This window comes from Apteryx rowi, unplaced genomic scaffold (assembly GCF_003343035.1).
Source record: "Apteryx rowi isolate R43461 unplaced genomic scaffold, aptRow1 scaffold_278, whole genome shotgun sequence".
NCBI lineage: Eukaryota > Metazoa > Chordata > Aves > Apterygiformes > Apterygidae > Apteryx > Apteryx rowi.
Window position 1 is genome coordinate 1,124,118 of NW_020449174.1, and position 14,010 is coordinate 1,138,127.

Sequence of the window (14,010 nt, forward strand, 5' to 3'; positions counted from 1 at the left end):
TGGCCCCGTCCCGGGAACCCCTTTGCACCCAGCCCGTGCCCCCATCGTGGTGGCTGCGCAGCGGCGCTCCGGGGTGCCCTGCGTGGCTGGTGGCCCCCATCCCCAGCGCACGGGGCTGGGGCAGGGCAGCSCCAGCGGGAGGGAGCTGGAGGAGCACCGGGGCTGCGGGGCTGGGTGCTCAGGTGGGCTCTCCCCCCCGTGCGAGAGTGGCCCTGCTGGCCCCAGCCGGCGGCGAGGGGTTGCACTGGGGGGCTGCGGGGATGCACAGGGCAGAGCTGGTGAGCGCCGGGCTGGGGATGCGCAGGGCCTTATGGCTTGCAAGCAGAGAGGACGGCGGAGAGGAAATGGGGCCGGTCCCTTTAAGAGGCTTTTGCGCTGCCTGGCAGTACAGCCTGCCTGGAGAGCCCAGCCTGCCGGTCTGACATTCAGCAGCGGCGATAAACCTGGCAGAGAGGGGCCAGCGCATGGCCGGGGGCACCGCTGGCCAGCCGGGCCCGGGGGGCTGCTAGCCGCTGCTGGGCTGGGAGGGCAGGAGGAGCCCCCTCCCCGCCGCCCCATCCCACCCCAGCCCATCCCAGCTCTGCAGAGGAATGGGGAGGAGACCCCAGCTGGGGATTAGCAGGGGCAGAGCCCAGCCGGGGGGCTGCCGCGGCCGTGCCAGGAGCTAGGGCTGAGGACCGGCTGCTGACGGTGACCTGGCCGCCTCCGGGCCCAGCTGGTCCATGCCCCGGTGCCTGCTTGGCCAGGGTGCCTAGCGCTGTCCCTGAGCATCCGATGCGGGCATCGCCTCTTTGTCTGCAAAGGAGAGGCTGAGGGCGTTGCACAGAGGCACCGCCGGACGCCTGGGTCCCTGGGACTAAAGGCAGCAGGAGGAGCAGCAAGACTTGCGGCAGGAGCCGCGGCGGCGTGGCACAGCCGCTGCCGGAGGAGAGAGGAGCCCGAGCTGTGCCGTTGTGCCTGCATCCCGCAAGGTGAGCACCGCCCGCCTGCCCAGCCCGGCTCCCCCTTTCCCAGGAGAAGCCCCCTGCGGGGCTGGGCACGGGTGGGTGATGCTGGCCGGGAGGATGGGGGAGACGTGGCTGGGCTGGGTGTCAGCCCGGGTGGGAATGGGGGGGCTGAGCGAGGCTGCAGCAGTTTGGGCTGGTGAGGATGGAGGGGGCCAGCAGGGAGCTGGGATCAAGGAAGAACATCCTTGGCAAAGCTGCCTTCCCCACCCCTCGCTTTGGGGGGGAGGGGGGTTAAGCTGGGGAGAGCGGCTTGCGGGATTTAGCAGTCCTTGTAAAGCCCAGCTGAAGGAGTCAAGGTGAGCCCGAGGGCGCTTTGTGCCTCTCGCAGCCCCTCAGCCCCCCGTTCCTGCCGGCCCTGCCCTGGGGCTGGGCGCCACGGCTCAGCCGCTATTGCGAGGGGGTCCCCGAGCCCCACGGCTGCTGGGGAGGGGGATCTGCATTCCCACCTCTTCCTCCCCAGGRCTGGGGCTGGCTTTCTTCCAGCCCTGAAAGGGATCTGCCTGCAGCGGGGAGAGGGCTGGGAAGATCTCGGCGCAGCTCCTCGCGAGGCCAGCCTCCTGTTTCAGGGGACTGTGCGTGTGCATTGCAGCTGCAGCTGCCTGCGGCTCAGCAAAATGTAGGTTAGCAAAGCATTAGGACCCCGGCCCCAGAGGCGAGAGGGGTGCTGGGCCCAGCCTGCTCGGGGACAGCTCAGGCTCCTCGTGCCAGCGCAGTGGGGACCCCCCCAGCCCTCCCAGGCTGTGGTGCCGCAGTGAGACCCGGGGCGCGATGTGCTTCCCACCCTGCTTGGCTCGGCATCGCCCCCGGCATCGCAGAGAAGCCCTCGAGCTGAGCGGGGCCATGGTGCAGCCGGCTCTGGCAGGACTGCAGGCAGGAAACGCTGCCCGGCAGGAGAGCGCGTGTGCATGCGTGTGCATTGGTGTCACRCAATGGCCCCAGTTGAGCACTGACCTGGTCTATGGGAAGAGCCAGGAGGGTAAAACGAGCCAAGGCAGGGGAGAGAAGGACTGGCACCGCTGGATGTAGCTGGGCCCCCTTCCTGCTCTGTGAGGCTTGTCCCTTTGTGGCCCGGGGGGGCTGCCTAGGGCACCCATGGGGACCTGGACACGGCAGATGGTCTAATCCAGCCAGGACTGCTCTGGTCTTGGTGATGGAGGGCACGGGCTGTCCAAGGAACCGGCTGGAAGGGTCTGCTTGTTTGGGACCCCGTAACTACCTTTGCTGACCCCTAGCCAGGCCAGGCAGGGGTAACTGTGGGTGAGGCCTGGGGGACATCCAGGTGCAGCTGGGGTCTCCCCTGGAGGGCCGAGGAACAGCTCTCCTATCTCCTGTCCTGCACCTGCCGTGGGGGCAGGAGAGGGGCAGAGCATGGCAGCAGTGGGGCCGGCCGGGGGTCCTGCACAGCCTGCCAGCTCCGCTGCTGGAGTTGGACCCAGCTGCAGGAGCCACGTGAATTACTGGCCGTGGAGCTGATCAGCTGCTCCTCACCACGAGCCCCTCTGGCAGGCTTGGCTGCAGGCAAGTGGAGGGGAGAGAGGCCACGTCCATCCCTCCATCCCTGTGTTCCCCACAGAGCAGCACGATGGCGGAGAAGGGCATGGATCCCACGTGCGTCTCCATTGCCCTGGAGGACACGGTGTGCCACGCCAGCGCCCCGGATGCCCCGCTCCTCACCACCCACCTGAAGAAGGTGGAGAACCACATCACGGAGGCCCAGAGGTTTTCCCACCTCCCCAAGCGCTCGGCYGTCAACATCGAGTTCATCGACCTGTCCTACTCCGTGCGCGAAGGCTCCTGGTGGAGGAAGAGAGGTAGGAGCTGCCGGCGGGGACAAGGGGCCGTCGCACCTCTCCCGCTCTGCACACCCTGATCTCACCGGGGTCCCCAGCACCTCCCTCTGCGCTGGATCCGTCCCTCCTCCGCCCGCCTTGCTGCCCAAACGTGCAGCCTCGGCTGCTGCAGGCACAGTGCCTGCCCCAGCCCGCTGCCCGCAGGCGGGAGCTTGGCTTCGGTGCCCGGCACCCGGCCGGCTGGGCAGTGTGGCCGCGCGGCCCCGCGGCCCGTCGGCGTGCCAGGCGCCGTTTGCAGGCACGCTGCGGCTGGCCCTCCTCGCTGCGCGCCCGCGGGGCAGACGGGAAGCTCGCTGCCCGCAGYGGTGGCTGCGCTCCTCTGCTGTGCGGCGCCGGAGGAAAGCAGATCGCAGCCCGGGGAGGCAGCCGGCCAGGGCTGTTAGCGGGGAGGCAGGGCAGATTTCCCACTTCAGGGAGAGCCGGGAGGGACGAGTTTGCCCAGTGCCGCTGTGCGGGGCATGATGTGCCGATAGCAGGAGACCCCGAGGGGTGCCGCGGCTCTGAGCCCGGCAGGGAGGGTACGCGCGGTTTGCAGGGGATTTCCTCTCGGCAGCTCCCCAAGCAGCTGGGGCCACGGTTCCCTTTCCTGTGCACGACTCCGGCCGAGAGCTTGGGGAGGGGAGGCAGATGGCAGCTGGTGGGTGGCAGTCTGCTTTAATTAGCTCTTTTAGCTAATGGGATGCCAATCAGGCAGCCCCACGAGGCAGAGGGGGAGCTGATCTGTCAAAGGTGAGGGAAGGCAGGGATGAACACGGCCCTGGTGCGGGGGGATGCACCAGGCAGCACCGGGGGCGCAGGGCTGCTCGTGGGGTGCCCTGCCAGCCGAGCACTGCGTTGAGGGCTCTCACCCTGCCCCAACCGGCCTCTGGAGCTGGGGAAACTGAGGCACAGCAGGATGGCAGGACCAGCCCCAAGGGTCCCCAGGAAGAGGTCTGGCTGTGTGCCTGGGACACTCAGGAAACGTAAAGCGGGGACATGGGGCTGGGTGCCCCAGGGCAGAGGGTGCCTTTTTGCAGTATCCAGGAGTCCTGGGGCCTGGCTGCTTGCAGCTGAGCATGCTGCCCTGCAGAGGGAAGGGGGAAAGGCTCCGGCATGCGAAGCAGCAAGAAGGGCGCAGAGGAGCGGTGGGATCCCGGGTGGCCAGGGGAGGACAGCCCTCTCCCCAGGGCCTGGTGCGAGTGGAGGAGCCGGTGCAGGGCTCCGGTGCTTTTGGCTCCCGGAGCCAGCCGGGCCAGGCTGCCTGCGCTCTGCYGGCGCGGGAGGTTACTGGCAGTCAATGAACGCGAGTAACCGCTCCGCAAGCTGCAGTGGCGCCGACGTGAGCAGCATGCGTGGTGCCGGCGCACGCCGGCGGGGGGGGGCAGCACCGGGCCCGCTTGCTCTGCTGCTCCCCATGCCGGGACGCAGCAGGCGCAGCCCCCTGCCCGCCGCCACGGGGCCGAGCTGCAGCCCACGCTGCCTCCCCTCCCGGCTCTCCCACGGGGTCTGGGTGCCCAGGGATGYGCAGGAGGCATGCAGGGTGCATGGGCCTGCAGGGTGGTCTCCCAGCCTGAAGGAGTGTCTTCCTCGCCTGGGAAATGGGAGCCGGGTGATGGGGAGCTCACAGTGCCAGGCCACCCATCCTGTCCCATCAGGGTGCCACTGTGGCCACGAGGCCGGCTGTCCCTTCTGCGGGCAGGGGGTGGATGTGTTGCCCTCGCCCAGTGCCAGCTGCCACCCCGGGGCATGGGGTGGGCATGTTTCTGGCAGGGAGATGCCCGGACCCAGTCCGCAGTATGGCTTGGCCCCGGCACCCTGCATCCCGCGGCTGCCTTGCTGTGTTTTGGGGGCAGTTCCTGAGAGCCCGAGGCTGCGCCTGTTTCCCACTCCTGACACATCATGTTTCTGCTGCCAGAAAATGCTAATCAGCTGCATTTAAAGCAGAGATAATTCTAGGTCTGATTAGCAGTGGCTGCTGCTGGGTGTCATGGCATGAATGTCAATGAAGGCGCCAGCCAGGCACCCGTCAGGCTTGGGGACTCTGGCTGCCCCACACCACCCTGCCCCACTGCCCTGGGGAGCAGGGGGGGTGATGGCATGCCTTAGTACCACGGTCACAGCCCCTGSGAGGCTTCATGCCCTGTCCCACAGGTCCCCGCAGTCCTCAGCGTGACCGAGGGCATGCATCTTGGTGCTGGGAATCAGTGGGGCCAGTCAAGAGCAAGAGGCAGGGAGCGCGCGGTCTGCAGCCACCTGGAAACAACAGCCACCGTGGCGATAGTCATGGGGATGGAGACAGCTCYGGGCACCAGGAGGGCCTGTGGTTCCCCGGGTGCTGGGTTGGCATCGCAGCCCCCACGGCGCTGCTGGTCCCTCGGCATCCAGGCTCGCGTGCCGCCCAGGAGCCAAACCCGCCCTGCTCTTTCCCTCCAGGGTACAAGACTCTCCTGAAATGCCTGTCAGGGAAGTTCTGCCAGCGGGAGCTTATTGGGATCATGGGGCCCTCGGGCGCTGGGAAGTCCACCCTCATGAACATCCTGGCTGGCTACAGGTGAGATCGGCCCCATGCCCGGCGGGTCTGGGTTTGCAGGATTGTGGGCTCTGAGCTGCATCCCCAAACGCCTCTTTCCCGCAGGGAGACCGGCATGAAGGGCCAGATCCTGGTGAACGGCCGGCCACGGGACCTGCGCACCTTCCGCAAGATGTCCTGCTACATCATGCAGGACGACATGCTCCTGCCGCATCTCACCGTGCTGGAGGCAATGATGGTGAGCAGCGTRGGAGCTGGGCAGCCCAGTGGGCTCAACGGGGGGCATCCCGGGCTGTGCCCACCAGGCACTGTGYCCACACTGAGACCTGCCATTTCCAAGGGCTCTGGAAAGCGGGAACCGAGACCTGCAGCAGGTCTTTCCTGCTCCCCCCATCCCCAGCCATCACCCCCCAGCCCTTTACAGGGGACRGGGCCATGGTGCAGTCATCTCTGTTCCCTCCATCTGACAGGTATGTCTCCCTGCCCATCCTCTCCCCACAGGTCTCTGCTAACCTGAAGCTGAGTGAGAAGCAGGAGGTGAAGAAGGAGCTGGTAAGTCTACAGTCCCCCCTGCCTTGCAGGGGAAAAGTGGGTCCAGGCCCCTCATCTCTCCCCAGGGTGGGGGCCACAGGGCAGCAAGGACCCTGGGGGTACCGGGTGAACCCCCAAGGGCCCCCAGTGATGGGAAGGCTGGAGGGAGGCTGAGGGAGGGGACCCCCCAGTGAATGAGGCTGTCTCCCAGGTCAACGAGATCCTGACGGCTCTGGGGCTGCTGGAGTGCTCCTAYACCCGCACCATCTCGCTGTCTGGGGGCCAGCGCAAGCGCCTGGCCATCGCCCTGGAGCTGGTGAACAACCCTCCGGTCATGTTCTTCGATGAGCCCACCAGGTGAGGCTGCAAGGGGCTGCCAAGGGGTGCTCTGCCCACCAGCCTGGGAGAGGCAGGGTGCTCAGTCCAACACCATTTCAGGAAGGCTCCCACAATGGGAGGCAGCTGAGGGCATCTCCGGGATGTACTTCTCACCCTCTCCTCTCTCCCCTTCTCTCCTTGCCATCTCTTTCTCCTCTGCCCCATCCTGCAGCGGCCTGGACAGTGCCTCCTGCTTCCAGGTGGTTTCCCTGATGCGGTCGCTGGCTCAGGGCGGGCGGACCATCATCTGCACCATCCACCAGCCCAGYGCCAAGCTGTTCGAGATGTTTGACAAGGTTTGGGCTGGGCTGGGGAGCGGGGCTCTCTCTCTGGGGGGGTGCAGGGCCCCTCTGGCCCCAAGAGCCCAGAAGAGAGGCCACGGGAGGGATGAGCACAGGGTGTTTTACCTGGGGCTGGTGTGGCACACAGCCCTGAAGGCAAGGGTCTGGCGAGGGTGCCCCCAACCACCCTAGGGACGGGAGTGGGTGGGAGCAGGACATTGCCCCCGGCCGCTCTGCCATGCGCCTGCCATGCCCTGTCGTTCTCTTGCAGCTGTACATCCTGAGCCAGGGCCAGTGCATCTTCAAAGGCATCGTGACCAACCTCATCCCCTACCTGAAGGGCCTTGGCCTCCACTGCCCCACGTACCACAACCCCGCCGACTTCAGTGAGTGTGCCTGCCCCAGCTGGGGCCGCGGCRGGAGCAGAGGGTGGCGAGATGCAAACACAAGGTTCCAGCCCTACAGGTTGCCCAAGGTGCCCCTGGGTTGGCTAGGGAGTGAGGCTGTCCATGCTTCCACCCCGCATTAGACGCTCACCAGGCAGCACGGGCGCCTTGGGGCAAGGGCTGTGCTGGGCCCCCACTCGGGGGACCATAGCATGGTCAGGCTGAGTGAGGGGATGGCGAGAGCAGGRTCTGCACCTCTCAGGGGTCTTGTCCTCTTCTGCAGTTATTGAGGTGGCCTCAGGAGAGTATGGAGATCTCAATCCCGTCTTGTTCCGCGCTGTCCAGAACGGCATGTGCACCATGGCTGAGAAGAAGGGCAGCCCTGACAAGGCAGACTCATCGTGCCCAGCACACTGTGTGGGGGTGAGTGGGGAGGAGAGGAGCCTCCTGTGGTCTTGGGGAGCGGCAGGCCCTGGCGTGCTCAGCTGGGGACATGCCGGTGTCTCCTGCCCTGTGGTGCAGAGGTGTCCTGGGATGCTGAGGCCCTTCAGGTGAGGGTGGAGCACGACGTTCAGCCAGCATCTGCCAGYATTGAGCTGTGGCTCTGTGCTGGCATCTGGCAGTGCCTGTCCTCACCAGGGGTGCTCCTGAGGGGTATCCTGGAAGCAGGGATCATTTGGGAGCCGTGCTGGCAGGGAGCYGATGTTGTGAGCCTGACCCACATCCTTGACTTGCCTGTGGTCTTGCAGGATGTGGACCACATCGAGAGCCACACATTCGCCACCAGCACCACGACCCAGTTCTGCATCCTCTTCAAGAGAACCTTTATCTGCATCCTGCGGGACACGGTGAGGGCAGGGGAGGGCCAGTGGCCGAGGGAGAGGGGATGCTTGGGGGCCAGGGGCCAGGGCTGGGGGAGCAGGGAGCAGGCAGAGAGGGGGGTTGGATGGTGGGGAGAGTGGGGCTCATCTTGGAGGAGCAGGCAAGCTGTCCTCCTCTCCTCGAGCCCTGCAATGCCTTGCTCTGAGCCCTGTGCCCCCTCTGCCTGCAGGTGCTGACCCATCTGCGGTTCATGTCCCACATCTGCATCGGGGTGCTCATTGGGCTGCTCTACCTGCACATCGGCAAYGATGCCGGCAAAGTCTTCAACAACACCGGGTTTCTCTTCTTCTCCATGCTCTTCCTCATGTTTGCCGCACTGATGCCCACCATCCTCACCTGTAAGGAGCTCYCTGCCCCAACAGCAGTTAGCTGCTCCTGGGGCCACCAGTCCACCCCATGGGGCAGAGGGGGATTGTCGAGTCCCATGGCTGAGTGTCTGCCAGACAGTGATGGAGCCAGCTGAACTGGGGCAAAAGGGGGGGACACGACAGAAGAGAGGAAAAGAATTAACTAAACAGGGAAATTTTCAGGTTGGATCACCTGAACTACATTCCRGTTTTGAAGGTATTGCCTTTTGTTTAACAGCTGGCTATAATACACTTGCTGGCTCCCATCAGAATTGCTGGAATTTTTTTTGCTGACAAAATGTCTGCAAAGTAGTGTTTTTGGCCGTTTCGTCTCTTTTTCACTTCCCCAAAAAGCTTGACTAAAATCCCCCAGCCAAGCTGACTTTTCCATGCAGAAAGTTGACCTGTTGGTCATTGACTTTTTCCCTGGCAAAGCAGTTTGCGCAGTCACTTGTGGCTGGTCGCAGGCAGGAGGCCACTTCATGCCCTGGGCAGGGGGAGCATCACATCTGTGGATACTGGGGCAGGTGGGGGCAAGGGCTGGAGCAGCGTGGGCCAGGGCGCTGCTGGCTGCTAACTCCTCCTGGCCCTCTCCCCGCAGTCCCCCAGGAGATGTCGGTATTCCTGCGAGAGCACTTGAACTACTGGTACAGCCTGAAGGCCTATTACCTGGCAAAGACCATGGCGGATGTGCCTTTCCAGGTGAGCTTTCGGCTGGACTCCAGCATGGCCCTGATGCTGTCCTGCCTTCCTCGGCACAGCCAAAGGGAAGATGACTTGGGCTGGCTTTCGTGGGATCCCTGAGGCTCTCCGTCCCCTGGGGAGGGTCTGGCGGGAGAGTGGTGAGGGTGGGCATGGGTCCAGCTGAGCYGTCCGTTTGCTCACCCTTCTCCAGGTGATCTGCCCCATCGCGTACTGTAGCATCGTGTACTGGATGACGGGCCAGCCTCCCGAAGCCACGCGCTTCCTCCTCTTCTCTGCCCTGGCCACCGCCACGGCCCTGGTGGCCCAGTCCCTCGGGCTTCTCATCGGAGCGGCTTCCACTTCCCTACAGGTTGGATGAGGCCCTGGCTTTGCTGGGACKGGGAGGGTGATTGCGTGGAGGGGGAGAGTATGCTGGGGGTCTCACGACAAGGAGGAGCATGAGGAAGCGTTTCCTGCAGGCTGGCACGTGAGTGCGGCGGGCGCAGGGGGGGGGTGCAYGTGGCCACCCTGCCAAAGCTCAGGTGCGCCTCTGTGTGCGGACACGACTCCCAACGGCCTCTGTTCCCCAGGTGGCCACCTTCGTGGGGCCCGTCACTGCCATCCCCGTGCTGCTCTTCTCGGGCTTCTTCGTCAGCTTCAAGACCATCCCCACCTACCTGCAGTGGAGCTCCTACGTCTCCTATGTCAGGTGGGACCCTGCGCTCTGGCCAGCAGCTCCGGCGGGGGCCGGGGAGGGAATGGGCACCCTGACCTGTCCGGCTTGGTGCCGGGGGCGGCACGCGGCAGCTCACGAGGTGCACTCCTCCCTAGGTATGGCTTCGAGGGCGTCATTCTCACCATCTATGCCATGGAGCGCGAGGACCTGGAGTGCCTCGAGGACTTCTGCCCTTTCCAAAAGCCTATCAAGATCCTGCAGGAGCTGGATGTGGAGGARGCCAAGCTCTACCTGGACTTCCTCATCCTGGGCATCTTCTTCGTCATCCTGCGGCTCCTGGCTTACCTGGTGCTCAGGTACAAAGTCAAGTCAGAGAGATAAAGGGGCCTCAGGGCCCCGAAGCCGTTCCCGGGCCTGGCCTGCTGTGAGAGACGATCTGCAGATGGACACAGCRCTCCTGGCAGGTCACGGTCCGCGGCGGAGGCGTTGGCAGGTGCCAGCCAGGCCTGGCTCAGTCGAGAAGGGTTTTGAGACATCTCGGAACTGTTTTAACCTTTCCACACACTCGTCATCGCAAATGTTTTGTACAGCCCTGGCATGTGCCATCCTCTCCTCCGGGACTGCCGAACCCTTTGGAGCTTGGATCCCCTCTCGTCGCTCCTGCCCAGCACTGCTCCTCTCCACCAAGCCCCTCAGGACACTGGGGACAGTCCTGCAGAGGCAGGTGTCGGCAAAGCCAAACCGAGAGCGAGGCGGAGAGGAGCCAGCAGCGCCGGGCGGGAGGGGAGAGGCGCTCGGGGGCTGCCSCAGCCCGGGGGCCGAAGCCACGAGGAGACGCCTGCGAAGCACGGCTCTGCGACGCACAGCCGCCCGCCCGCGAGCCCCTGGACAGCAGCATGTGTGTCAGGGCGAAGGAGAGCCCYGAGATGCAATAGGCCGAGTTGCATAAGGCTTTTGCTGTTTCCTGTCGCCGTAGCCACAGAAATTGCTGTGTTCCCTTCCTCTCTCTTCCTGCAGAAATCCCCCTTCTCTTGTTTTTTCTCCTTTTTTTTTTTTTTTTTTTAAACCCCACTGCTTCCCAGTGTGTGGAGGGAAACGGGAGCTAACAGGCAGAGGAGGGCTTGGAGGGCTCTGCCTCAGACGGCTGCTTGTACGCCATCCTCAGAGACAGGAGCTTTGAACCGAGGGATGCGGCAGGCTCTGTGGGAACRGGACAGTGTTCTCAGACCTTAGGCAGTCCCACGCTCAGTCCCTGCTGCCTTTGGGGTCTGAACTAATAGGCTAAAAGTGACCAATGGGGAGAGAAGTGACCGGTTCTCCCAAGTGCTGCGTGACATGGGGAGGATGCAGGTCCCGTGCCCTAGAGGTGCTGAGCCGCTGACTTCTCTAGCGCCTCCGCTGCAGGAGCAGAGCTAGCTCCGAGCCCTTCGGGGCTGGCTGCATCGCCTGCACCGCCTCGCTCCTCTTCTCCCTGCACAGCTGCGGCTCTCCCTGCAGAACAGGGAAGATGACCCTTGCTCAGCATGGGCTTCGCGCTGCCTACAAGGAGAAGATGCCAGCCCAGGGGATGCCTGGCCTCATCGCGGAGGGGTCCTTCCAGCATGACGTGCTGCAGAAACAGGTCCCAGCAGCACAAGAGCTGCAAAGCGRGTGAGATACTCGAGCGGTTCATTTGTGTTGCTCAATCCCGACATAGGGAAGGGCCTTGCACTTCATGACTGGTACCCGGAGAAGGTCCCTTTGGCAAGTGTCTCTGGTGGCCCCTCCAGTCACCTGTGCCCCTTGATGAGGCAAGGCGTTTTGGCACCTCGCTGGTTCTCCGACAGGAGCAGAGCTGAGACCAGAAGCCAGCAGGGCGTTTGCACATGTGGCAACAGCAGGAGCACAGAGCGCTGCCCAGCCCCATCACGCAGGCCTGCCCCCACGGGCAAGGAGCTGCACGGATTCACCCGCAGACCTGGAAACACAGTGCTTTCCAGTGATCCCGAGCAGGGCAAGGCAGCTCTGCGCTGCTCGGGCATGTGGGCCCCTGCTTCAAGTGCAGTCTGTGGGATGCCAGTGCCAGCTCCCTCTGAGCAGCGGGGGATTTCAGGACAAGGGCCAGGAAGAAGAGGAGCAGATTTCAGTTCTGTGTGGAGAACAACAAACTACTTGAGACTCTTCTTTACTTTTCCTGGCTCCTGTTGGGACTGCTCCACTCAGCACCGTTYGGCTGCTGGGAGATGTGTGGAGACATGTGGCCGCGTTGATGCTGGACCGTCAGCAAGGTCGGGTTTTCCTCTGCCTGGACTGCATTGCTGTGACGAGCTTGTATCTACGGGGTGCTCTTGCAGAGAGGTCCCGAAGCAGGATGTGCCCTGRTGCCCTTTCTGTGCTGAGCACGGGGGTATTCCCCAGGGGCTCCTGGCTGACTTTCTGCTGTGCCTCCCCAAATTCCCCTCCATTCCTGGATCCTCCTTTGCTGCCCRCCCTGCGGTGTGCTCCGCAATGTAGTCGCGTCATCTCGAGGGCTGCTGTCTCTGGGCATGGGTGCTGACCACGGCCACTGTGCCCAGGCATGGCCAGGCCGAGTGCGACCAGTCTCCCCGTCTGCTCTGGCAGCAGGCAGGCGGATGGGCAGGGGACTAGCGGGACAGCGGAGCTGCAGGCAGTCGCCCATCTCCATCTCACCATCTGTGGGGCTGTTGGATGGTTGCCCACCCTCCTACCCTGCTCTCAGACTGTCATGAGTTAAGCCTTGCCCAGCGCAAGGTCTGCACTGCCGGGCTGATGATTTCTTCCTCGCTGGACACCAAGTCAGCACGAGGTTTTGATGGTTCAGTCCTGCACAGCTCCTGCCTCCTGTCTGCTCCCCGGCAGTGGGGACTCTTGTGGTGGGTGGCAGCCTGTGGGTCCTGCTCCTGGCACCCCCCTCCTGCTGCTATCCATGTCCAGCACGTGCTACCTCCAGGGACTGTGCTGTCACTGCCGGAGCTACTGCTGCACCTGGAGGAACCAGGACGTGACAGACTAGCCATGGGCAGTGCGTGCAGCAGAGGGGGGCTGCCAGCGAGCACTGGTGACTGCCTGCATCCCCCACACATGGGGAGGCTGCAGCACAAGCCCCCACTTGCCAGCCTCCCCTGCTCTCATGGAAAACCCCATGGGACGATGCTGCCCAAGCTGAGCGGGGCCAGAGTGAGATMGCCCCGGGGGCGTGCGGGCTGCCAGGCCCCAGCCCTCCCCCTGGGGCACATAACTCCACAGGCACCTGCTTGGAGCAGCCCGACAGGGATGGGGCGGTTGGCAGCACCCCATGGATCTCCAGGACCGGTGGGCAKGGCCAGGGGCCCCTGCGCCAGCCCGGCAGAGGCGGGGGAGCACCCTGCCTGCTGAGCCCTGCTGACCAGGTATGCGTGTGTGCGGGGCAGGGGGCCGGGATGAGCGTGCAGACGGAGGACAACTGTGTCCCCGAGGCGGGCACGTGGGCCAGAGCGCGCGGGGTCACTGGGCAAAAATCCCCCATTGCACGCGCAGCCGTGGGCAAGCCGTGCAGGAGAAGGCCTGAAGTGCCCGGGGAAGGGGCTGAGCACCCCTGGCAGCAATGAGAGCCTGGGCTCCGGCTGGCTCACGGGTCGCTCTGGTGCCGGGAAGGGGCTATCCGTCGGCCCTCCCCTTGCAGCGAGGACAATCCCGTAGACGGAGGAATGCACAGAGAAATGCAAAGGGATGAAGCACATTTGCACTGGTGGGGCTCTCTTGAGGGCCATCTCTTTGGGATGAGATAGCTACAGCGTTGCGGTCCCCTTGGCATCCCCCTGTTTTGTGGGATGTGGCCGGGGGGGGCTGCCAGGCTCGGTCTTGCCTTGTCTTGAGCACATCTGAGCCCAGTCCCCTGTCGGCACGCTGGGCTCATGAGCATGGCAAGGATGCACTTTATCAGAGCAGGGGAAGGAGGGTGCGGGGTGCCTCTGGCTGCAGSAACGCCACCAGGGAGCACGTCTGGATAATCAGGAGGAGAGCGTGATGGAGGAGAGCAGGCTTCTTCCCCCACGCTTCCTCTTCCCTCCTCTGCCCCCTCCTTTCCCTGCAATGCACTTTAATGGATGAGGATGTGGTTCAGCCTGTGACTCYGGCYCCTGAGGAGCATCCTGCCTTCCCAKCTGCCACCGGAGCTGCTGATGAACCTCACCCCATTTAAAATTGCTCCAGCCCTTCTGCGCGGCTCTTTCAGCCCAGAGAAATGGATGTAGCAGGTACTGGCTCTCCCCTCCCGTGTGCTGCCGGCAGACGCGGGCACACAGGCATGCACGCAGGGCTACGGCCGCTCACCTCCGCGCACGGCCAGGCCTCCTTTGTCACACGCACAAGAAGAGCAAATGCATTATCAGGCGGCTGGTGCTAGGGTTTGCCGGACGGGGAGGCTGGGCCAGCGCAGGGAGGGGATGGGGCTTCTTCCAGGGTTTCACCCCTCTCTCAAATCAGGCAATAAAACAGTGT

General features: G+C 64.3%; 1 protein-coding gene across 1 annotated transcript; it reads left to right on the plus strand.

Moving 5' to 3' along the window:
• Positions 1 to 767: 767 nt before the first annotated feature.
• Positions 768 to 10,563, plus strand: ABCG4 (ATP binding cassette subfamily G member 4). Its single transcript, XM_026068675.1, has 15 exons — positions 768 to 971; positions 2,581 to 2,818; positions 5,270 to 5,387; positions 5,472 to 5,604; positions 5,868 to 5,918; positions 6,109 to 6,254; positions 6,448 to 6,571; positions 6,828 to 6,942; positions 7,226 to 7,365; positions 7,692 to 7,790; positions 7,994 to 8,162; positions 8,773 to 8,873; positions 9,067 to 9,225; positions 9,446 to 9,564; positions 9,687 to 10,563. The coding sequence occupies exons 2-15, from the start codon at positions 2,590 to 2,592 to the stop codon at positions 9,910 to 9,912; spliced, it is 1,929 nt and encodes a 642-aa protein (XP_025924460.1). The 5' UTR covers positions 768 to 971; positions 2,581 to 2,589; the 3' UTR covers positions 9,913 to 10,563.
• The last annotated feature ends 3,447 nt before the right edge of the window (positions 10,564 to 14,010 follow it).